Source organism: Pelodiscus sinensis, chromosome 4, assembly GCF_052426305.1.
Source record: "Pelodiscus sinensis isolate ZL-2025 chromosome 4, ASM5242630v1, whole genome shotgun sequence".
NCBI lineage: Eukaryota > Metazoa > Chordata > Testudines > Trionychidae > Pelodiscus > Pelodiscus sinensis.
Window position 1 is genome coordinate 93,704,928 of NC_143055.1, and position 25,867 is coordinate 93,730,794.

At 43.0% G+C, this 25,867-nt stretch overlaps 1 protein-coding gene across 5 annotated transcripts in view; it reads left to right on the forward strand.

Moving 5' to 3' along the window:
- Positions 1–22,885, forward strand: part of IL15 (interleukin 15) — a 99,405-nt gene extending 76,520 nt beyond the window's left edge. For 4 of the 5 annotated variants that reach the window (XM_075929903.2, XM_075929902.2, XM_075929901.2 and 1 more), the window contains 5 exons: positions 13,697–13,806; positions 17,541–17,634; positions 18,748–18,789; positions 21,586–21,747; positions 22,595–22,885. In XM_075929903.2, coding sequence (XP_075786018.2) covers positions 13,697–13,806; positions 17,541–17,634; positions 18,748–18,789; positions 21,586–21,747; positions 22,595–22,702 — 516 coding nt within the window. In that variant the 3' untranslated portion in view covers positions 22,703–22,885. The remainder of the gene's footprint in view (positions 1–13,696; positions 13,807–17,540; positions 17,635–18,747; positions 18,790–21,585; positions 21,748–22,594) is intronic. The other variant, XM_075929904.2, reaches the window with a different exon arrangement.
- The last annotated feature ends 2,982 nt before the right edge of the window (positions 22,886–25,867 follow it).

Consider the following 25,867-nt stretch of genomic DNA (forward strand, 5'->3'; position numbering starts at 1 on the left):
TTATTTTTCCCGATGTGCGTTACTTTACACTTATCCACATTAAATTTAATTTGCCATTTTGTTGCCCAATCACTCAGTTTGGTGAGATCTTTTTGGAGTCCCTCACAGTCTGCTTCTGTCTTGACTATCCTAAACAGTTTGGTATCATCCACAAACTTTACCACCTCACTGCTTACGCCTTTCTCCAGATCACTTATGAATAAGTTGAAAAGGATTGGTCCCAGGACTGACCCTTGGGGACTCCACTAGTTACCCCTCTCCATTCTGAAAATTTACCATTTATTCCCACCCTTTGTTTTCTATCTTTTAACCAGTTCTCAATCCAAGAAAGGACCTTCCCTCTTATCCCATGGCCATGTAATTTACACAAGAGCCTTTGGTGAGGGACATTGTCAAAGGCTTTCTGAAAATCTTTGGTGAGGGACCTTGTTAAAGGCTCTCTGAAAGTATACTATATCTGCTTGTTCCCCCTTGTCTGCATGTTTGTTAACCCCTTCAAAGAACTCTAATAGATTAGTAAGACAGGATTTCTCTTTACAGAAACCATGTTGACTTTTGTCCAAAATATGATCTTGTGCTTAAAAAGGTTGAAGACCACTGACCTACAGTTATAGTCTCACGCGTCTTGCTTTCATGTTAGCCCATGTATCCAAGACTTCTCCAAAGAAGGTGGATCGTGCAAGCTAGTGCTCAATTGAAGTAATCACCAGATTCATTAAATACTCTTGGTCCATTTTATACTGCAAGTAATTTGGGGATCAGGGGGTCAGGAAAGGGAGCTAAAGGCAAGGGGGGCTCGGGGCATGGAGGTTTATGGGCTTCAGAAATAAGGGCAGGGGTTGGGGATGGGGGCTCAGGGCAGAGGGGATATGAGGTGCAGGAATCCGAGCAGGAAGCTGGGGATTGAGGGGACAGGGCAGGGGTCTGAGAGGAATAGGGTGAGCGTGAAGAGGACAAAAGTGCCATTTTGGGAGGGCAGGGGGGCTGTAGCTGCACATACCAGATCTGCTGTTGCTCTTCTTACCCTTCTCCTATCAGGGAGTGAGGGCAAGCTGCACAGCTTGCATGAAGTCTCCACTGCACCTTCCCTGGCTATCAGTAGTGAGAGTAAGGCACAGAAGGCCTGCATGCCCCCTAGTTGTACCCTGTCTCAGCAAAAGCCTATTAGCTCTTCAACTGGGACAACTTTTGAAGTGAGGGAAAGAAGCAGTTACTCTCCCTGTGTTGACCAACTGGCCCAGGGAACTAAAGAATGATTTGATCCTGCTAGTCATGGAACCAGCTGAGGAATGAGAGGGAAGGACAACAGGCATACGTTTATGTCTTTATAACTACATGTGATAGTAATAGCCTGTGAAAACTGCAATTAGCATTATAACTTATTTAAATTATGGTAATTCTGGGAGGCCAGGGTCCCATCATGTGAGGCACAGTACAAACCTATAACAATGACCCAGTTTTTGTCCCCAAAGAAATTATAATCTATGTAACTTTGTTCACTACACTTGCCAACTATTCCGTCTACTTCATAACCACCTCTCACATTTGAATCCTCTACTTGGTTTCAAATCACCATAATAAAAAAAAAACCCAAGAGAAAGGAACTCTTATTTGTTACTTTTCCATGTATAATCCCAATCACCAATATACAGATGCAAATATAAAATTACATTGGTATGGGAATAGGATGGACAATTTTCAGTCCTGTATATGTATAGATATGAACGCATAATGTGATTTGATGGCATCAGAACTAGAAATTGGGCTTTTACCTCAGTGGGGGTATGTCTAGACTACATGGCTCCATCAACGGAGCCATGTAAACTAGTTTACCCGGCATAGGCAAAGAAGCAGGGATTTAACTAATCCCCGCTTCATTAAAATAAATATGGCCGCTGCACTGTGCCGACAATTAGCTGATCCGGCACAGCCCGGTAGTCTAGACACCGATTGGTCAGCTGGAGAAGCCTTTGCCGACTGATCCTGTAAGCCTCGTGTACAGGATCAGTCAGCAAAGGCTTCCCCAGCCAACCGATCCATGTCTAGAATACCGCGCTGTGCCGGATCAGCTGATCGTCAGCACAGCATGGTGGCCATGTTTATTTTAATGAAACGGGGATTATTTAAATCTCCGCTTCTTTGCCTATGCCGGGTAAACTAGTTTACATGACTCTGTCAAGACATTCCCTGGGAGAGGAAGAGTCCCATCTAACCCTTTAGGATTCTGAGAAACTGACTTCTAAGACCTTGGTGTCATTATCTCTAAGAAAAGATTTCTATTTAGAAATGTTCAGAATTCATGGGTTAGACTATGCCAGTGACTTCAAGATCCTTGTAATTGGGAATAATAGCAAGGCCCTCACAGAACACAAGTACATGTTCAACTTTAGCACTATACACCTGATTAAAGTTAACATGTGCTTAAGTGTTTCATGGCTTGGGCTTAAGCAACCTGTTAAGAAGAATACCAATTAAAAAAAACCACATTATGACTTTTCTTAAAAATATAGAGAGACTTATGGTGGTATGATGAAGTAACACATTTTATCACCTCTCTTTTGCGATAACATTTATAACTCACTCATAATTTTGCTGCTAATCAGTAAATACAAGAATAAGATGCTTGAAATAAGATACTTCTGAAATCTTATTTTGGATTTCTTTTGACTAGCAATAGAAACCATATACCATCTTTCCCCTCCATACTACAAACTTATTTAACCTCTTTCATGCCTCCTTTGTCATCTCTTCATTACTTTTTGATTTTGTTCATTTATTGCATTCCTTCTGCCTAAAGTTCTAGTTTCTCTTATGCTCATCTCTTTGTTCCATTCCCTTCCTTTTCTTTGTTCTTTGATGATCCTGGTCACTGTGCTGAGCACTGAACAATGCATAATATAGAAGAAGACATTGACTATGACCCCAGGAGCCTGCACACTATTTCAACAGGCAATGCACTTTAGACACATGATTCACAGGATAATCAGAAAGCGGCAAGTTCAGTCTCAAAGCAGTTTGAGGCTCATTAATTTTAAAATCATCTTTGTAGGACTGTCATCACATGGTTTCACAGAAGTATTACAAATCCCTCAGGCAGAAATTTTGAACAGAGAGAGACATGGCTTGGTGCATCAGCAGGGACTCAATTCCAACCAAAGAGGATAGAATGAAAGACACATAAAAGTACTTGTGGAGATAGGGAGTGGTGTGAAGGAGAGTTGGGTTAGTAGAGGAAATAGGCATAAAATCAGGGATTTATAGGCTGATGGGGCCATTGTAATCATGTAGTCTGGCCTCCTGTACACCATAGGTCATAAAACTTCCCCAAAATAATTCTTAGCACATATCTTTTATGAAAACATCCAATCTCAACTAAAAAATTGTCAGTGGCAGAGAATTTACCATGATCCCCTGATAAATTTTTCCAAGAGTTAATTACTCTCCCCGTTAAAAATGTATGCCTTATTTCCTGTCTCAATTTGGCTAGCTTCCATTTTCTACAATAAATTCATATTATATCTTTATTTGCTAGACTGAAGAGAAATACTGGGAAGAAAGTTTATTACTATTAAATATTTGTTCCCCTAGAAGCTTCAGGGATTTTTCCTAGAATTTCCTTTTTAAGTTTCTCAGATCCAACAGTGGCCCAGCATGATGGCAATATTACCTCTGCCTGAGGAATGCTGGGAGTGGATCCCTCTGAGACCTTTGATTCTGCTCCTTCAATCACCCTAAGGTAGAGTACTGTAAGGGAGTTCACTCACATTGGGATTGAATACTTTGAAGTGTTTCCAGCTGTAGTTAATACTACATGCTGCCACTATGTCACTGGGCTAGTCTCCTCTTGTAAATTTAACATATTTATTAAGTAGAATTTGCAGAAGAAATGCGGACAGAACCACATTCCATTTAAAAACATGCCGGTATAGGAATCAAAATGCTGCACAATATCAGTTTAATCAGAATTTTATTTCTGAAGAAAACTGGAACAGAATTCTGACAATGTCTAACCACCCCATTTTGACATTTACAGAACAAGACGGTTTTCATTTTGAACCAACTTTTTATTTTGATTTTGTATTATATATTATAATGGAAAATAGAAAAGTCAAAGTCAATATTTTGATCATTTTGCAACAACAACAACAAAACAACCCTGATCTTTCCTTTTCTTCAAAACCGGAGTAAAACTAAATTTCTCAATCTCAAAATCATTTATGAAACTGAACTTCCACTCTCTGTACATCTCTATTATTTAGACTTAAAATATCCAGTTGTGGAACCAAAGGGACTTAGCTACCTATCTGCATGTTTAGGCACTTAAATACCTTTGAAATCTGGTTCTAAGTGCCTGTTGATGTGTCTATATAAACACACTAAAGAGGGTGGCAACCTTAGGTTTAATCTATCCCAAACTTAACTTGCTATACACTAACTGTGAACCCTGCTGCTTAAGTTCCTTAGTGCTCTTTAATTTATCCTTACTCCCATTTCAAAGCAGCACAGATCAAAGTGCACAAAGGAATTTTTAGTACATGGCAGCAAAGTCCACGCAGACACTTAATGCACGGCAGGCTAGGATGAGGTAGATTTATGTCCCAAGACAAGTCATATGTCCTTTTATGAATGTGTCATAGGCTCCTTCATAAGCTAGCATGGAGAGGATAAATAGCCCAATGTGTTTAAAAACATGGGATGGACTAAGGTCTAAGGTCATAGGCTCCTAAGTCATTTTTGAAAACGTCACCGTGCATCTCTGTCTGCATGTTAAAACCTAGCATTTGACTCTTCGTGTAATTTTTTTAGAATTCAGAAGTAGCACTAACAATGTAAGTTCCACCTGACCTGATAGCCAAACATGCTGAGCACCCAAATAGTGGTCATTCACTTAAATGAGAGGTGCTGAGTCAACTAGCCTCCATTGTGCACCTGCTATCTTTGAGAGGTCTCTATGAGTATGTCTACACTACCCCGCTAGTTTGAACTAGCGGGGGTAATGTAGTCAGCCGCAGTTGCAAATGAAGCCCGGGATTTGAATTTCCCGGGCTTCATTTGCATGAAGCCGGCCGGCGCCATTTTTAAATGCCGGCTAGTTCGGACCCCGTGCCGCGCGGGGTGTACAGCTAGTTCGGATTAGAAGCCTAATCCAAACTAGCTAGTCCATGCCGCGTGTAGCCGCGTGACACGGGGTCTGAACTAGCCAGCATTTAAAAATGGCGCTGGCCGGCTTCATGGAAATGAAGCCCGGGAAATTCAAATCCAGGGCTTCATTTGCAACTGCGGATGACTACATTACCCCCGCTAGTTTGAACTAGCGGGGTAGTGTAGACATACCCTATCATATAATTCTTGGGGTAATCTTTGTGAGAGTGTGTCTTCCCCTTAATGGGCCATCAAGATCATCTGGCTTCCTCATTGTTTTGCTTGAAAGGCTGTTTCTGAGTGTCCCCAACCGTATGACATATCTCAGTAACACACACATAGCAAAACTTCATAGCTTCACATATAGTGATAGCACATACAACTTATCAGGATATCAATGTTCAGCAACTTGAGACTTTTAAAATGAAATACATTATATGGAACTAAAAGGGTGTTACAGGAGATGGGGAAAAATTGTTCTCCTTTACCTCTGATGATAGGACAAGAAACAATGGGCTTAAATTGCAGCAAAGGAGGTTTATTTTGGAAATTAGGAAAAACTTCCTAACTGTCAGGGTGTTTAAACACTGGAATAAATTGCATACGGAGGTTGTGGAATCTCCATCACTAGAGATATTTAAGAGCAGGTTAGTCAAACATCTATCTGGGATGATGCAGATGATGCTTGGTCCTGCTGTGAGGGCAAGGGGTAGACTTGATGACCTCTTGAGGTCCCTTCCTGTTATAGTATTCTGTGATTCTATTCCTGGCAGATCTCTGATCTTATCATTCAGCTTAATATACTTGTCTATTAATTTGGTCCTGTTTAATTTGCACACAGAGAACATTTTTATTAATATATATATTCTTGGCTTGCCAAACTATAACTGTCACCTATAGGAGTTAAAGAAACCAATCTTAATATTAATTTCTGTGTTTGCTTCTAGCATTGTAAATGTGTGTGAAAGAGAAGAACAGTTCAAATTGACATTTCATCTTTTGCTTCATTCTACACGAGTTAATTGAAATCTTGGGTGTTTATCTGAATAGAGCAGGAAATTCTTTGCATCTCCTGTTTTTTAAGATTAACTAAGGATGAGTCTTCTGCTTACGGCACAGTTCTGTGATAGATGTAAATGGGGAGCTAAGATTAGAAATTCTTTCCTTCCTACAGTCTGCTTAGCTTTGTGTTGGGGGAAGTTCCACAGAAATGAAGAAAAGGCTACTAGGTTCCTTGATTTGCATTTGGCAATGCATTTCAATACACTTGGTGCTACATTTTCATTTCCTCCCCTCCATAGATAGTGCCATGTGGACTACAGAATCAGTGGGTGTAAGCTGGATTCTATTTCCATTCTGAACCATAATTGCTTGCATTTATGACTTCAGATTCTTGTTTTAATATGATTTAAGTTTTCACAGGTATTGTTTTCAGTGCAGTTTAACTTCAAGGAGACATCTTGCTCTAGCTTTCCTTGATACAATGTGATCACACTGCAGAGCAGCGGCTGAATTTCAAATGCCTTCTGTCATATCCTACATCCACAGTGGTGCTATATCCAGTCATGAGAGATGTAGTTTTCTGGATATTTATCCCAGGGTTCATAGACAGAGGTGCAACCAGAATTTTGCTAATGAGAGGGCCCAGATCAAGTGGTCTATGGGTTGGGTTGTGCCACAGTGGCTGCTATCGGCCCTCTGGGTACTACTTGTTTCCATCCCTCATGCATGCACACAGTTTACAAGGAACGACAGATAGGGACAGAAACACAGATTGGCTACCTACAATATTTCTTGGTAGGACATTAGCCCATGCTACAAATGCTGAGACGCGCGCCAGGAAGGGTGGGGATGGGACGAGCTCGCGGGGCCCGTGCAGAAGAGCTCGCCTGGCTCCGAGCAGAGGGGCGCTTGCGGGCGCGCGCTGGCAGCCCAGCCCTCTTGGCGGGGGCGCTCGTCCCGCCACTGCAAAGCCGAAGTCATGGAGCATCCCTGCACTGGAAGGGGAGCGGGTGTCAGACGCGGGCCAGACAAGCCCAGGTCTGAGATGCCCACCCCTGCTGTGGGTACTAGCGGCCTTCCTGGTTTGGGGGAAAGACGCTCCAAGGAAGGGTGTGGGGCAGCCCTGCTGCAGGAGCAGCTCCAGTCCGGAGGTGACACTCATGTTGTAAATATGCAGTGCAGCTGTAGCCCTGTCAGGCTCAGGATATAACATGGGTGAGGTAATAAGGAGTCCAAGAAAAGCTATTACCTACCTTTAATATCAGCAATTCACAGACACTTACCTTCCTTCCTCCCCCTTCCCACCCCCCCGCATCCCCCTTCTGTTCTGCAATGTGATTTGTCCCTTTCATATTTGTTCATTTTTTTTTAATTGTATCCTTTGGTATATATGGTTGTGACTACTTTCTTCCACTATTTGATCTGAGGAAGTGGGTCTGGCCCACGAAAGCTCATCATCTAATAAACCATCTTGTTAGTCTTTAAAGTGCTACATTGTCCTGCATTTTGCTTCAACTACCCCAGACTAACACGGCTACATTTCTATCACTGGTTCATGGGTGGTTGGTGCAGCTAGGACTGTGGGAGGCAAGCCCATAGCCCCACCTACAGCCCTGCCTCCTCTGCTAAGGCTCTGCCCTTCCACAGGGAGGGGAAAAGATGTGAGGGGGCACATGCGAGTGCCTCAGCCTCCTCAGCCCCTGGAGCACCAGAGAAGGAAGAGGCCGCTCAGTTCCAGCCTCCCTAGCCAGGAGCACAGAAAGGGTAGGTGCTGGGGGCAGCAACATTCTGCCCCTGGAATGCCTACAGTAGGCGTTTGGGGGGTGGAGTTGGGGCTTGGCTATGCCTGGTGGTTTGGGAAGGCAAAGTCTTCCCTGACCTAAGCTACCAGATGCCTATACCCTGGTTCCACCGTCTCTTGGGGTGGCAGTCTGAGCTCGACAGTCTGAGCTGGCCTGAGGAAGCAGGCCCAGCCTACAGGGTGTAAGGTGGCAAGTGGCTGCTCAGGCACAGCTGGACTGGTAAGCCTGGGGTGCTTGAGGGAGGTTGGTGCTCCACACTCTGGTGGCCAGATCCACTCCCTCAGACTCAGATATGGCAAGGGGCTGCTGCTTCCCATTACTGCCTCTGCCTCTGCCATCTACAGCCAAGGGAAAACCTGGGCCTTCTGTTCCACTCTGTGCAACAGCACAACTCACTGCATCAATCTATATTTGCTTTCTCTGGGCCATGGTGTCTAACTCACAAAAAGCAAGAATAAAACTGTCCCTTCTGGGAATTGTGAGCAGAAAATGTTGAAGGCCCAGGAGACGTATTTCCTGGCAGGATCCAAGCTGGTGTGCAGTTACTTCTTTGTCCTCTAAATGTTGAAGTCCAGCTGAGACCAATAGCTGCTGCTTGTATACAGGTAACGGGTCAGAGGTTGCAGCCAGAGGCAGCAGAAGGTATTTAAAGGGACAACTTTTTGCCCTGGAACAGACCGCATTGGCAGGTTGCTGGTACAAGCAGATGGAAACTAGGTCAATACTATATGGATGTGGAGGCATGACTTTATTTGCTGTCTGATGCTAGAGGCTGAGTGAAACCACACTGAAGTCGGTAGGAGTAACAGTCGCCCTTCATTCAGAATAAACGCACAAAGTAATCGAGCTCTTTTATGGAAGACCTGTATGTGTGTGTGTGCACCACCCAAAACACAGTCTGCATGCACAGCTGGAGTACGAGCAGAACCTCATGATCCAAGGGATTTTTCCTAGGAACTGAATGCAAACACAAAACACTATTTGTTGGAGCCATGTGAGTTCATGTGTCAGTGAGAAGCAGCAAAACCACCACAAAAGCATACTGCAAAAAGGCAGGCTGCAAAAAAGCTTGATGGACAACCAGAGAAATACTTTCAGCTTGTTTTCAGGGTCATGCTACAAGAGAGCACTTTGAGGTAAAATGCTGACTGGAAAGAGATCTGGAACTGTGAGCAAAGAAACTCTTTGGTTGGTTGTTACCTACTGTGTTCGGGGAAATAGGACATTCTTTGTAACTAATGAGGCTTGCATCAAAGAAATACTAGGATTCTCCATTCCCATCATTTTGTCTCTCAAAGGAACCAACTCACAAAATTCTGAGTGTTGCCTAACAACTGGGGTCAAAACAGTCCCCTCCAGAGACTGCCACTTCTGGACCAGAATGACACACAGAGTCTTGGGACTATGGTGGGATGGAAGTGTGGGAAGACCAGAAATGGACTCAGAACTTTCGTAAGGGGAATGCAACATTCCTGGAGCTGTGTGTGAGGAGCTCACACTGGCAGTTGAGCACAAAGGCACTCAAATGAGAGACGCAATAATAATCCAAATGCGTATTGCTATCATCCTGTGGATGCTGATTAGAGATCTGTGGTAGTCTGTTTGGGTTGGCACAGTAGTTGTGGAGGTTTGCGAGGTGATTATCACTCTGTTGCCATTCTGCATCCCTGTAATATTACAGGCTTTGAACAGTTGGGATTCCTGTGTCATGCAGGTACTATTGATGCCATGCATATACCCATTTTATGCTTTCCATTAGGAGCAAACGAATACATTAACAGGAAAGAATATTATTCTGTCATTGGGCAGGCCTCTATGGACCACCATTAGATTCACGGATATCTAAGGGATGCTGGTAGACCAGATGCCATTTCTTGCCATGTCTATAGGGCTTCAGCTGAGCAATGGCAAAGTCATAGCTGGAAACCAGAGCAGCTCATCTGTATGTTAGTAATGTTCAAGATATGTGTTAGACTTGTAAAGATGTGTTTAGACTCTAAAAAAGGCTCATTTGGTGTGTGCATTAATCTTAATCTAATGGCTGTATTCCATGCTAAAAGTAATGGGAATGTTTTGCTTTATAACTTAAAAATGCCTGCTCTGAATTTGTGAATTCAGACACAAGGAATTATTCCCCCACTTTCTAAGAAGGACCACGAAACCTAAGGCTTCTGACATTGTCTTTTGTGTGAGATGTGAGGGGACATGACTGGACTCTTGAGACTGGGAGGAACCTGAATCTGTTTTGATTTTTGGTGTAAGTGACCATTTATCACTAAGTTGAACTTGTCTGGATGGCAAGAGAGACTGAAGTGCCCAAGGAGCTGTCTGTGACTCCACAATAAGGCTGTCTGTGACTCCACAATAAGGCTCACATTTGTTCACAGGTGGGTGAAATCTAATAATAGAACATACCATTAGTTTGGGATGTCTGTCCTGAGACAGGCACTCATGGTCATGAGCCACTCCAGACAGCTCAACAATCTATATAAGAGGCACTTTTTGGGTAGCACCAGATTTGGAATTGCTTTCTGTAGCCCTGCTGTCACTCATCATGAGCACTTACTATTTTCCCTGCACTTTTGTTCTTTATGGTTGATCCCATGATTGGCAAGCAGTTTCCAAAGTGATGTTTCATACTTTTGGACATTCCTTTTTGGGCCTCAGAGTCAGGGGTTTTGCTTCCTTTGGCCCAAAGCTTGACCAAAAGTTTGCTATTGACTTCTAGATGAGTGACAGCATCCTGATGCATGATCTTCTTTCTAGGCAGTCTCTCTCACTGGCTTACTGGATACTATACATAATCAAAGCTGAAGGTATTACAAGCAATGTGGGACTAAGGACACAGAATAAAACCATGTGAAGATAAGTAACTTGCTGTCAGGAGACAAAGCACAGGTAGATTGCAAGATAGGACACAGACTTGGGTACTCTGGTGACTTTTGAGATGAGACTGGTGAGCCATCATGTATACAATGTTATGATTGATTGCATCTGCTCATTTTACAGCAGACATCTGACATTACCAGAAAACAAGAGAAGCTAACTTGTGGTGTGCCTTATACCTCACAGTGTGGTAGCTGCCTCGCAGCCTCATGCTGTGGCGTCAATATGGAGTGTTGATGTCTGAGTGTGTAATAACAAGAAAATGTCTGATTACGATTCAGAGTGAATTATGTTTAGTGAAGACAACACCATTATATGATGGAAGTGGGCTTTAAAAAGATTAATTTAATTCTGAACAGGTGTTGTGTGCCATGTTCTGTAACCTCATCACCCATGATGGATTCCATACAGGCCAGGTCCCTTGGTCTAGCCAGCCTCAGATTTCAAATTACAGGACCTGATTAAGACAGGAGGGAACAAAAGTAATTTAAAGCCATTTTATGCTCCTTCATTCTGGAGGCCAATTAGTTCCAAAATAAGATAATGTTACTAGCTTGAGTGTAGTTTATCACTGCAGTGAGAGGGTGTCAGATTATATAATTTATTCTTTGTAAAGCTCATAAATTGCTGTGCTTAGTTACATAACTTTGGGAAATGTAACTGTAGCCCTCTCTCTCGTTATTCAAACCATCCAGGGGACCCTCTAATCAGCATGTGACTTCATTACAAATCACTGGGCTGAGTGGTCTGTTAAGACTGAGGCATTTTGGCTGGGCAAGTGGTAGAAGATTGCTCTGCCGCCGCCCATATTATACTTTCAGAGGGGTAGCCGAGTTAGTCTGCACAGGATAAACTTAAGAAACAACAAATAGTCTGGTAGCACTTTAAAGACTAACAAAACATGTAGATGGAATCATGAGCTTTCTTGGGCACAGCCCACTTCTTCAGATGATCGGCACTTCCTTGTTTTTTTGTATAAAGAAAGGTGCTTTAACTGGTGCTTGCCATTATGTGTTCCCCAGGATCAATGAGAGGGGTTTGGGAGAGGTGTTTACAAGCTGCCTGCATGTCAACTATCAAGATATATAAAAAATCTCGTGACTGACATTTCTTATTCCCAAATTTAGTGTTTTTAATTAGGCACCTTCTGCATGTCTGGCACATATACAAGACATGGTCCATTTTGTCGAGAACAGGGAGGGTTTTTTTAAAAAATATTTTGCTTTGGTTAAGGGATTTGGCTGGAAGGGAACAAGCATGCAGTGAGCAGGGTCACAGGATGTGCTGGGAGGGGAGGAAAGAGAGGAGGAGTAGAGAAGTGGGGCAGGGCCTGTGCAGGGGAGCTACTGCCTCCCCAAGTGGAAGCTTCACCCACTGCCCAGGATTATTAGCAATAAAACATAGGAGCTGTTTTGAATAGGAGCTGCTAAGTAGAGTCTGACTTACCTGGAAAGTCAGGAAATGGTTAAGCAACTGGAGATGCGCCTGAGGGAGGGGGCTCCAGTATTCAGCCAAAGAAATGCAGATAGGAATTTCAAATCAAGAGAGAGGGTTTTTTTCCCCTTCTCTTCTTTGGTTTGGAGTCAGAGCAGATTTCCCCACGTATTGAGGAGATGGGAGATGAGCTCTCCCAAGAACAGACTCCTTGAAATGTGTAAGTAGGGAAAAGTTTAGATAGTCCATCAGGTTTTATTGTTTTCCTTGTTTGGGGGTTTGGAAATCATGTCTGAGCTGGTTAATTGTTTTGCTCTTTGTAACTAAGGATTATAACCCAGGGATTTCCCCTGAGTCTGTTTCACTCTTTGGCTTTTTAACATTTGCTATGTTTGCAACAGTAGTTTTGTTTTGATAATAAAAATGTTTTCCTTTTTGCTTTGATTAACCAGTATTGGTTGATTTTTGTGTCCTTAATCCTACATGCCTGATTATCTGGGAGGAGCAGAGCCCATTGTTCTCTGCAGATTCCCTCTGTTTGTTTTCACCAATTCCAAGCAAAACGGAGGTGGGATAGGAGGCAAGAACTTCGCCTTAGGGAGGGGATTCCCAGGTGATCTTCTCCCTGGAAAAAGGGTTTATTCTGTATTTTTTTAAACTCATTTGGGTGGTGACAATGTTTCCTTTTTGGTCTCAGGGAAACTCAGACCGGACAAGTTTGTCTCTGGGGAATTTCAGAGGCAGGTTCTTACAGAGTTTATTCTGCTTGCCGAGCCCCATCTCTATACTTGACATGTCAAGTTGGGGAACTGAGCTGTGACAGGAATATTCTCATAATGGAATAGTGCCAGTTTACATAAGAGAGGTTTTGACTCTGTCTGGAACTAAAGTTTCCAAATTCTAAATTATGGAGCATTTGCTGGTGATCCATGGATAGCTATTCCCCCCTCCCACTTCTAATTTTCAACTGCTAAACTGCATTAAAAGAAGGCAAAACATTCTTTTAAAACCTTTTGCTAATATTACTTTTTCACATATTTAATTGCTGTAGATGCTGCAGGGATATTATGGAAAGCAAAGGGACGGGCAAGAGCTGGTCTGCAAAATTCAGAGTGGGAAACGAAGTGGTTTCTAATACAATATCTGTATTAAAATGTGATCCATACTATGAAAGAAGCTAAGAAACCATGCTCCAGAATATATTCCAGTTTCTTGTGTTGTGCCCCTAGCATCTGGTTTTCTACCAGCAAGTGTCTAGATATTCCTAAAAAGATACAGAATGGTTTGTTTGGTCTTTACAAAATATCCACTATATACAGCATTGTCTTTACTAGATGACTTGCCTAATACGTTAATTAAAATAGTACTAAAAATATCCTGTGAAGTCAAAGTCTTCCATACTTCATGTTTTTTTGTATTGTATCTTTCAGAAAATACAGCTGAGAAGTATTTGTCTCCACTACCAGCAGTATCTTACTCTGAAGAGACATTTTCTTAACTTTTTAAATAATGCAACTGGAATAATCATCTTCATTCTTTGGTAAATATAAGTTTTAAACACAAAACTAGAAAATAGATAATTATTTGCATTTGTGTACTTATCTCCCTCCCAATGATCTCCAGTCACTGTACAAAGCTGGATTCCCCTGCGGTTCTAGTTAAACACACTCCTCACATGCTCACTGTTCTCTCTGTCTTTCCCCAGTGCTCTGTGCTCCACATACCGAGTACCCTCTGCCTACATGCTCACTGCCATCCACTCTTTTAGTCAAGTCTCCCTAAATGAGGCTGTTTTATCCCTTCCTCATTGGGAAGAGAGCTGCTGAATGCCCTCTGTCTTCCTTTATTACTCCTGGTCTGCTGGGAGGGGATTCATCTTCTGAGCGTAAATGCAGACAACAGGAAGGAATCTGGATTCTTTCCTCTGGATCTATCTGCTGTTTGAATTAGGCTCTACCTTTGCCTTTCAGCTGATTAGCCCTTGAGAAGAGTGAGATAACAGAATGCTACAACTGCTACTGCTACTCACAAAATCAGCAGAAACACTGGAACTGGTCTTCCCTTATCCCTCACCTCCTTTGCCATAGGCTCAAAGACATTATTGCTTTCTCCTGCTTGGGAGCTTGAGGGAAATGGCCCGCTCTTTCTTACCAAAGAAAGGCCTAGTGGTTGCATCTATGACTGAGGTTTATGTTTTCTAAAACATCCCCCAAATTTGGGATGCCAAATACTAGACTCTAGATTCACAAAAGGAACTAAGGCTTTGGCAAGGTGGGGTAAGAATCTACAGTGCACAGTAATATCCAGTACAGTGAAAGTGCTGGAGTGCAGCTTGCTATGCTACACTTACAAATAGTAGCAAACCAATTGCACTCCAGGACTTTCACTGAGCTATACATGTCCACATGGGATGTTACTGCAATGCAAGCTGGGCCACTGTATAGTCACACCATGGTTTGCTGCACAGTCGCTTGCTATGTGAACAAACTGTTAGACTCAGCATTTCAATGTTTAATATTTAGGCACTCTGTCACATAGCAGAATTCACAGCTCCAAGCTAGGTGCCCTTGCTCCAATGTCCCTACAGACTACATGGGGAGAATTAGTAGGGGGGTAGTAAGAGTATAGCTGTTTAAATGGGTAACCAATAAGATTGAGCTTCTTGGTTATCAAAATGGTTCCATGCAGCTCTTGGTCTGGCTCCCAAGGAGCTGGCTGCCACTATGGGCAGTAGTCGGCTCTCTGGCAGTGAGGCAGCAGGCAGGAGTCGGTATCTGCCGGGAGCCAGCTTAAAAGCCGGCACCAGGGGAGCCACCTACTGCCCCGCACTGCTACCTCTGTAAAAGCCAGTTCTGTGAAAGCTGGCTCCCAGGGAGCTGGCTGCCACCCTGTGTGTAATCGCTGAAATATTCAGCAGTTGCACAGTAGCAACTATCTCTCACCCACGAAGTGTCTATTTTTCTCTCTCTCTCTCTGTAGCCCCAACCCCACCCCTTCCACCTCAGGCCCCGCCCTTTCTGAAGGGCCCGGAACTGGCCTGTGACCACATACCAAAATTTGTGAAGTGGCTTCCCTGCAAAAATTAATGCCCACCCCTGTACTCGATGAATGTTATAACCATTGGGTATTTCAGAGGAGAGCTCTTACTCTCTCTTGTTAAGACTGTTTTACTTTGTATAAAATGCTATTTTTGAGCAAAGAGGTGAATGCCCAAATCACTTGACTATAGAGTCTTTGTCTCGCTCGCTCTCACTTTAGCCCAATGACTGCTTAAGTATTATATAAGGGATTTGACCAGCAGAAACATAAGCACCTCAGGGTAAGATGGCAGCAGAGCAGTTTTTAGAATCAAAATGTTGGATTATGGATGTAGCCCTAAAGGGCTTTCAGCAGCATCCACAGTTTTAGTTAAAAATCCATGAGACGTAGGTGTATCTTGAAAATCAGGCTTAAGATGTTTCAAGATTGGTACCCACACTGCAGCTACATGTCATGTCCCTGACAGTGTGTCCATACCAACCTTCAACTAATATCTGCTTGGTTCTGTTGGCATGCTCCCAAGTGGTTGCCCATCTTGTTCTTCAGACCAGTGACAGTGTGTGTGATGGTGTAGGTACACTCATATGAAACACTTTTAGGAAGGGGCTTTTTTTTAAAAAAATTGTCACCTATTTGAGCTATTTGGTGTTTGGAATATTAGATGTAATGCTGGTGGAGGCCAAGTGAGACAATCAAAAGTGCATGACAAAGGCAATTATCATACAGCTTTGCAGTCACTCACAATGTTATCACCAAAAGTTGTTTATATGTATAAGTAGTTACCATGTGATAAATTAGAGGGGCATAAGATAAACTACACAGGAAGGAAAAATTGAACAAATTATATATACGTACTTATCAGATGCCTATCCATTGATCAGTCTCTGTGATTATATTTGACTATTTCAAACCAGTGAGTAGCTTAAAACAACTGCTATTTATTTTAAAATCAACCAGCCAAAGATATATTTCCTCCTTCACGCCCCAAATCTTTATTTATTATCTGCATTGCTATAATATCTGGAAACCAACAATTAAATGGTGAGAGTGAGGCATGCATAACAAACAGTCTCTGTTTCCAAAGTTCCTACAATCTAGTGTGGAAGGAATTATTCCCAGAGGTTCAAGATGGACAAAATTCAGTCCTGAGCCAGTGACAGTGGTTTCTACATCAAGGCTACGTCTACACTGGCACCCTTTTCCGGAAATGCTTAAAACGGAACAGTTTTTCCATTATAAGAATTTCCGGAAAAGCGCGTCTACATTGGCAGGATGCTTTTCCGGAAAAGCACTTTTTCCGGAAAATCGTCCGTGCCAATGTAGACGCGCTTTTCCACAAAAAAGCCCCGATAGTCATTTTCACGATCGGGGCTTTTTTGCGGAAAAGACTACTGTGCTGTCTACACTGGCCCTTTTCCGGAACAATTTTTCTGGAAAAGGACTTTTGCCCGAACGGCAGCAGCATAGTTTTTCTGGAAAAACAATGACGATTTTACATTAGATCATCATTGCTTTTCCGGAAAAGCAAGTGGCCAGTGTAGACAGCTCGTAGCTTATTCCGGAAAAGCGGCTGCTTTTCCAGAATAAGTGGCCCAGTGTAGACACAGCCCAAGAGTTGCAGTTTAGAAGTCTGGTAGCTCGCACCTTCAGAGGCTAAACACAGGCACTGTACAATTGGACAAGGAAAATTCCCTCCTCTGTGGGACACAGTGCTTGAGTCTAGCCTTGGAAGTGGCTGAGCTATAAGACTTCAAATGTGTAAAATTTTTATATGTAGAAAGAATAATTTTAAGTGTTTTACTTTAAATAGTTTTAGCCTCTCAATCTGGGCCTGTGAAGCTGGAGCCTCTTTAAAGTTGGTAACATTCATTTTTCAATAATATATATGGGCATATGCAAGATGATGTGGGTTACACAAATCACCAGAGCATTCAAGATGCTTAGTATAATTGACATGTGCCTTTCCCTCTTCTGAGTAAGGGGATCATTCCAGACTCCAGCTGATTAAAAACCTTCATATCAGTCCATACTGTCAGCATTCCCTATATATTTAATGGTTACACTTTGTATCATATGGCTTCATTATTTTTCATGCCCCCAGACACATGTGGCATTATATATATTTATTTACATAAACATACTACTCTTCTGCCAACCAGTTATATTATTATCTGTAGAAAAGAGGTGTGCTTATTACTAAATATCCTAAGTATTTTTATGGTTGTTTTGTTTTAGCTGTATCAGTGCATATATACCAAAAACAGATGCGGAACCTGAACCCTGGACAGCAATTATGCATGATTTGGGTCTGATTGAAAACATACGTGAAGTAAGTGTATAAGGAATCAATGTTTCATATAACTGTTTGAGTAGGAAGAGGCCTGGAGCTGGTTGTCTAGGGCAGTACTTAAATAGTAAGTAACTCAGGGGGAGAAGTATCAAAGGAGTAGCCATTTTAGTCTGAATCTGCAAAAGTGATGAAAAGTCCTATGGCACCTTATAGACTAACAGATTTATTGGAGCATAATCTTTCATGGGCAAAGACATGCATCTGACGAAGTGGGTCTTTGCTCAGGGGGAGAAGGAAGAAAACTCATATAATACTGTAGACATAAGAGAAAGCAGAGGACTAGATAACAATAAGAGTATGTCACATGGTAGTTATATTACAGCCCCTCAAATTAAGTGTTTCCTTCTTCAAATTTTATTTCGTTCAATGCTGTTAGCATTTTTTCTTAGTTGGATAAAACAAAAAGAAACATTTTTTTCTCTGAAAAGAATTAGGAGTAGACTTCTTCTGAGAAAGTGCTGCTGGAATTCAGCTCCAGCAAGGTCCTTCACTGCCAGGTAGGCTACATCTAGTCTGTAGGCTTCTTTCAGAAGAAGCTTTTCCTGAACAGATACTCCGAAAAAACTTCTTCCGAAAGAGAGCTTCCACACTGCCAAAGCGCATCGAAAAAGCAATCTGCTTTTTTGAAAGAGAGTGTCCAGACTGAATGGACGCTATATCGCATTTAAGCTGTGATTACTACGGACAGAATGGCCACCAGGGCACCTTGTTTTTTCCTCTTTCCTCTTCTTTCCAAAGAACTCCTTCTTCCTCATCCAAAGAGCTCTTTCGGAAAAAAGGCTTCTTCCTCGTAGAAAGAGGTTTACCAATTTTGGAAAACCCTCTCTGTTCTTTCTTTTTTTTTTTCAAAAGAACGCGATTGCAATGTGGACCGTAAGGGAAGTTTTTTTTAAAAAAAAACCTCTGTAGTATAGACTTAGCTGTACTGGGGAATCTCAACAACATCCACTGTTTTCAGTGACCTCCAGCACTTGGCAGGATTGACTCTTTGAGCACTGAGTGAGGCCACTCCCCTGCAGTGTGGTAGGATTGACTTTATTATCTCTAAACTCATGAATTTTTGTTTCTAAATCCAAATTTGTTTTCTTTTAGAGCATTGATGCCAGCTTGTATACTGCATATACAGACAAGCCTGTAAGTATATAATAAACAGATATTGCTATAAATAGATATTGCTACCGAGTCACTGGCTATAGGACTCAGAGGGGGTATGTCTACATTACCACCCTAGTTCGAACTCCTCAAGGAGTAACGGTAGTTCGAATTAGAAAGCCTAATTCGAACTACCTACTCCGTGCCGTGTGTAGCTGCGGGCACGGAGTCCGAACTACCGGGGATTTAAAAATGGCGGCGCCCGGCAAGATGCAAATGAAGCCCGGGATATTTAAATCCCAGGCTTCATTTGCAACTTTGATTGACTACATTAACCACTCTAGTTTGAACTAGGGTGGTAGTATAGACATACCCCAGGGTAGTCATATTTGTCTGTAACTTTAAAGACAATGAGTGGTTCTGTGGCATCTTACATATGTGGCATCCGAAGAAGTGGATTTTGTCCACGAAAACTCATTATAAAATAAAATCAGAGGCAGCAGGCACGGGGGAGGGGAGGGAGCAGGAGCCGGTGCTCGGGGGAACTAGCTTAAAAGCCGGTTCCCCCCCCTACATCGGTTCTGTGGTGTCCTCCCCCCTGCACTGCTACCTCTATCAGAGGCAGCAGCATGGGGGGGGGGGGGGAGACGAGAGCAGAAGAGGCTGCTGCGAAGCAGCCCTTGTCTGTGGGGGATCTGAGTTCACCATGGAGCAGCACCTGTCTGCAGGGGGTCCAAGCTATCCATGGACAGCGGCTGCTGCTGGAGCAGCCTCTATCTGCGGCCAGCCCAAGTCTCTGTGGACAGAGGTTGCTGCATGGCAGCCTCCCCTACCCCATTTCTACACTCCTACCCACCCACCCCCTACAGCAGCCTTTGTCTGCAAGGAGCTCAAACCCCCGCAAACAGAGGCTGCACCACCCCATGCTTCTGCCTCTGTATCAAAGGCAGCAATGCAGAGGGGCAGGCAGTTGGTCTGCAGGGGGAGCTGTTTTTTAAACTGGCTCCCCTTGTGGACTGGTTCCTGCCAGCCATCCAGTGCTGCTGCCTCTGGTACAGAGGCAGCAGTGCAGGGTGGCAGAAGGCTCCTGGGAGTGGGGCCAGGAGTGCACTGGCTGCCAGCCCTGCTCCCAGGGACTATCAAATAGTCGTGTAACCACTAAGATTTCATGCAGTTACACGACTATTCAACTACTCAATAGCTAACATCCCTAACATATATATATAATATATATATTTGTTAGTCTCTAAGGTGCAACAGGTCCACTCATTATTGGCTATAGGAGCTAGTCAATTAAAAAGAAATGACATGATTTTTATCTAAAAAGAACTTTTCTTTTTGTCAGAAGAAAACAAGATTCTCCAACAATTTGTGCTCTGCTAGAGCATTTTAATGTAGTGTTATGATCTAAACTGCATAGGCATCCACCTTCAGTTAGCTTCTGATTGGAGAAATGACAGAGCTAGGGATAATAACATTTCAGTACGTTATTTCAGTTCAGGGGATACTATTTATATCATAATCAGATGTCATGTAGCCAGCCTAATTTTAAAATGATCCATTTTAAGACCGAGGCAATATAGTCCAGTGGATAAAGAGTGGCTTTGGGAATCAGAATGGCTTTGTTGTTGGCTCTGTTACTGACCTGCTAAATGATCTGAAACAAAACTAGTCCATCTCTCTTTGTCCAGCTGGAAAACAGGGATAGTGATACAGGTTAAAACTCTCTTAGGGTATGTCTACACTACCCCCCTAGTTTGAACTAGGGGGGTAGTGTAGACATACCCCAAATCAGGACACTGGTCCGGCAACATCTGTGGTCTGGCACGACCATGGATGTTCCAGGACCAGAGAGTCTCGGTGGAGGGCTAATGTCTGGGAACTCTGCAAGCTGGCAGGGTAGTGTGGTTTTCCCAGCAGGGCAGCAGGAATCCGGTGAAGAGGTTGCAGGGCTGCCCGGAGCGGCAGCAGGACCCAGGTTCTGCAGTGGGAACCTGGCGTGCAGAGGCATTGGGACTTGCCAGAGCAGCAGCAAGAGGCAGGCTCTGCAGTGGAAACCCAGCGTACAGAGGCAGCGGGGCTGCACAGCGCAGCACCGAGTGTCTGGTGTCCAAAGGCAGTGGGGCTGCCGGGGGCTGCAGCAGGAGTTGAGTGCGTACAAAGGTGGCATGGCTGCTGGGTGCGGCAGTGGGAGCCCAGAGAGAAGAGGCAGTGGGGCTGCCCAGGACTGCCATAGGAGCTGGACACAATGGCAGGAGCCCAGTGCACAGAAGTGGCGGGGCTGCCTGGTAGGGCAGAGGGGGCTGACAGGGCAGCAGGGCCAGCAGGAAGGGGGAGACAGCAGGGTGGGCAGTGGTTGGCCCAGGGTTGGAGGGGGCGGGTGGCAGGGGATCCAGAAATGACCACCCCTGGTCTAGTAATATCCCTCATAGGGTACCGGTCAGGTCCCAATGGTGCTGAACCAGGGAGGTCCAACCTGTACTCCCTTTTTTAAAATTGTTTTAAGATGTATGGATAGAAATTGCTATAAGGATGAAGCATTATTGATAACGTCATCTCAGTCTTAATTATACCCTAAGGTGTATCATAATTGATTCTCATCCTATCTTGACATTTACATTCTTCACCAAGCCTATTATCTTTTGACCCACCTTTAAATGTAATTTAACCAGGCCTCACATAAGCTCTCATGATCGGTATAGATATTTACAAGCATTTATATGGAAAAACAAATACACAGTAGATCAAAATCAGTTGCTGGTTTGCAAAATTATATACCACATGCACTTATTTCTTTAATTTTTTGATTGTAAAGCCATTGGCATTTTTCATTTTTAGGATGAATGTGAAGTACAAGTGATGGAATGCTTTTTCTTGGAGCTGAAAGTAATTTTCCAGGAATGTCAAGTCATAAAAGGATGTAAAATCCAACAGCATGTGCGCAATGTGCTGAAAAATGTAAAAAGTTTATCAAATAATAAAAGTTCACATTACAGTTTGGTAAGTACCATTTATAATCATTGCAGAAAGGACAATCCAAAAAATTGTATTTAATGTTTCAAGATATATTTTGCTGTAAGATAAGCATGGCAGGGATGTGAATGGGAGTCACGTACCCGTTTATTTACAAAGACATAATTTAGCTCTTAGAATAAAGTTTTCTAGAATGTTAGCAAAACAAAAACTGGTACCCCATGGCCAACATTTTCAATCAGAAGTTTACAGAGGAGATGATATTTAGACACTTAAAGAAACATCACCAGGTTTTCAAAGCGACTGAATCTAGGTTCCCTCTAAACTGTGCAGTAGCTTGACTCTGCAGCAGCCTAATGAGCCCAGCACAATCAGGGCCTCAGGTCCCCGTGCATGGAGCTGCCTGGATGAGGAAGGTGCACTTCTCCCTCAGCAACAGCAGCAGCTCCCTGCTAAGGACAGAGCAGTGAATCTCTCCCCTGGGAGCTGCTGCTGTCGCTGAGAGAGAAGAGTCCCTTCCCCAGCCCAGCAGCTCCGTGTGTGGGGACCTGAGCCCTTGGCTGGGCAGGGTTCATTAAGCAGCTGTGGGCCCTGCTACCATGCAGCTTAGAGGAAACCTTGGACTGAACAACCGTATCTCCTCCTTGAAGTCACTGGCAGCTCTGCAAGCTCATGTTTAAAAATGGGGCCACTTAAGTTCCTTGGCAGCCTCCAGCAGGGCTCCTATGGCAATTGTTTGCAGTGGAGTTCCTTGTAAGAGGAAAGTGAGCAAAATTTGCCTCAAAAGCAATTCAACTATCCCCAGTTGTAATATCAAACCAATTCTTATTCAAATAACTGTCATTCTTCTATTCTTCCATTTCTTTTTTTGCAGAGCAGGAATAAAAGACCATGCAAACAATGTGAAGAATACGAAGAAAAAAATTTCCATGCCTTTATAGATGGTTTTAAAACATTTGTACAACGCAAGATGAAAAATTGACCGCATATTCATTGGATGGATGGACAACCAGCCTGGTTGGCTATTTTAAGCACTTTTAAAAATAACTTCAGATTGTTGTTGGCTACGTGCACCACAGTCGATTATATCTTTTTATTTTACTCCTACTTTTGGGAAGCTATTAAATATCAAGTTATGTATACTTTATAAACATTTTAAATACTTGCACTTTGTATGTCTCCATAATTGACAACTACTTAAAAAACATAATGACTTGTACTATAAATAATTTATTTTTCAGGAAAGCTAAACTGGTGTAATTGAGAATATGTATATAATCCACTGACCGATATGTGTTTGGAGTTCTCCTTTTTGCTCAATCCAGGGAGATCTGACCCTGTTATAGTCTCCAACTACAGATCCTGTGATAGAGATGCAGCCGTGTTAGTCTGGTCTAGCTGAAACAAAAGACAGGACTATGCAGCACTTTAAAGACTAACATTTTGTGCTGCATAGTCCTGTCTTTTGTTTCAACTACAGATCCTGGCTTTTTAGCTCAGGATGTACAGAATCAAGCTATAATCTCTGGAGAGCCTTGTTTCAGTTCCCTGCTGCAAGTCTAGATAGCAATCACCACCACCTGGGTAAAGTTGTGGGAAGCAAGCACAAGAGCACATAGCTCTGACTGTAATAAACAGGGTTCTGATCCTGAAATTTACTCCACGTGGACAGATCCTTGTGGCTAAGTAATACCCCCACTGATTTCAGTAGAGCTGTACATGGTTACAGTGCCGTGCTTTCATAGAACAATTGATAAGATCAGGGTCTATATCTGTGGAAACCAGAGTCTGGATTATTAGAAAAATACAGGACTGAAAGAGGCAGTGGTGCAGCAATGAATCTATCTGCTTTTTAAAACTTCCATTGATGAAGTAAATAAAATGGATATGGACAATAGTGTGATAACAGTGAAAATGCACTGATGGTAAAACCTTTTAGTAATTGTTCTAACAGCATAAATAAGAAACAGTCATCTCCATCAAGGAACATAATGAAAAGATGAAGGGGACTCAAGTTACCAAAAACTGATCCTTAATTTCACAAATATCTACCATTGTCGAATTTAAGGTACTAGCAAGAGACTGGCAATAGACTGTTTACCAAGTTGATTGTGATTTGCTGCCCTCTCTTTTCTTGCTTTATTATGTTTCAAATGGTTCAATATTGTGACCAATTTCTGTTGGTTTTACCCAGCTAGTCCTAATGATTTAAATGAGAAAAATGTGAGGGTAAGGTCAGCAGGATTGAGTCCTCTACGTGCACAAACTATAACATACATTTGTTCCCATTGTGCTATTTATATGGGAGAACAGAAAAATTAAGACAATGTATTTCAGGAATGCAGATGTTAGTAAACTCAGAAAACTTCCCATGGGAAGCAAGACTAATAGGAAAAACGTTTCAAGACACTTGGCAGTTTTTCAAAGTGACATTATTAATGGCCCAAAAGCAAACTATTCCACTAACATAAGAACATAAGAATGGCCGTACTGGGTCAGACTAAAGGTCCATCTAGCCCAGTAGCCTGTCTGCCCACAGTGGCCAGCACCAGGTGCCCCAGAGAGGGTGGACCGAAGACAATGATCAAGCGATTTGTCTCCCGCCATCCTTCTCCAGCCTCTGACAAACAGAGGCCAAGGACACCATTTTATCCCCTGGCTAATAGCCTTTTATGGACCTAACCTCCAGGAAATTATCTAGCTTCTCTTTAAACTCTATCATAGTCCTAGCCTTCACAGCCTCCTCTGGCAAGGAGTTCCACAGGTTGACTACACACTGTGTGAAGAAGAACTTTCTTTTATTAGTTTTAAACCTGCTATCCATTAATTTAATTTGGTGTCCTCTAGTTCTTCTATTATGGGAACTAATAAATAACTTTTCTTTATCCGCCCTCTCCACACCACTCATGATTTTATATCCCTCTATCATATCCCCCCTCAGTCTCCTCTTTTCTAAACTGAAAAGTCCCAGTCGCTTTAACCTCTCCTCATATGGGACCCGTTCCAAACCCCTAATCATTTTAGTTGCCCTTTTCTGAATCCTTTCCAAGGCCAAAATATCTTTTTTGAGGAGTGGAGACCACATCTGTCCACAGTATTCAAGATGTGGGCATACCATAGTTTTATATAGGGGCAGTAAGATATTCTGGGTCTTATTTCTATCCCTTTCTTAATAATTTCTAGCATCCTATTTGCCTTTTTGACTGCCGCTGCACACTGCGTGGAAGTTTTCAGAGCACTGTCCACGATAACTCCAAGATCTCTTTCCTGATTTGCCGTAGCCAAATTAGCCCCCATCATACTGTACGTATAGTTGGAGTTATTTTTCCCCATGTGCATTACTTTACACTTATCCACATTAAATTTCACTGCTCCTCACATGGAGCTGTCCTCAGCACCAGCACCGGAGCAGCATGCTGCTGCCCAGATGCTTCCTTCTGAGCCTTTAACCCTTCGGTCTCCAGGCACTGAGCAGCTTCCAGCAACTTCTACTAAAGCAGCATCAAAATCGAATACCCAGGAAATCTCCCTGCGTACCTCCCCGGTCTTTTCTCCGGAACCATCTCCTCACCCTTGTGCTTCTACACACCATACAAGGGATCAGAGGGAATATCATCAGCGAAGTCTTTCATCTCGTCACCATTATTATAGAGAGCGTAGCTGCTCACACCACGGATGCTCTAGATCTCGTTCTCCTACAAGACGCTCACGCTCACCGATTCATTCACCACGGAGCACCTATTATGTCAAGTATAGCAGAGCTAGGTCTTCTAGACGTTTGTCACCTTCAGGGTCTGACCAACATTATATGCACCATCATAAACCCTCCTATATTGAATCATCTCATCACAGTCACTCTCGATCTCATCACAGGTCTCTATGTTCCTGTAGGTCAATTAGCCCACACTCTGTACATTCAGAGATTCTCAAACAGTCCCCGCTACGACGTACGATACCTTCACGTTCTCCGGTAACTCGATCACAAATGTCAGACTTAGAGGAAGGGCAACTCTCAGAAACTGACCCAGACATGTCTCCTAATGCCCGCTTGTCTGTATCTTCGAGGGATGAACCGGTGACTCTGGGCAAGATGTCACCTCCGGACAACCTCAAAGAATTCCAAGACCTCTTTAAACGTGTCACGCAA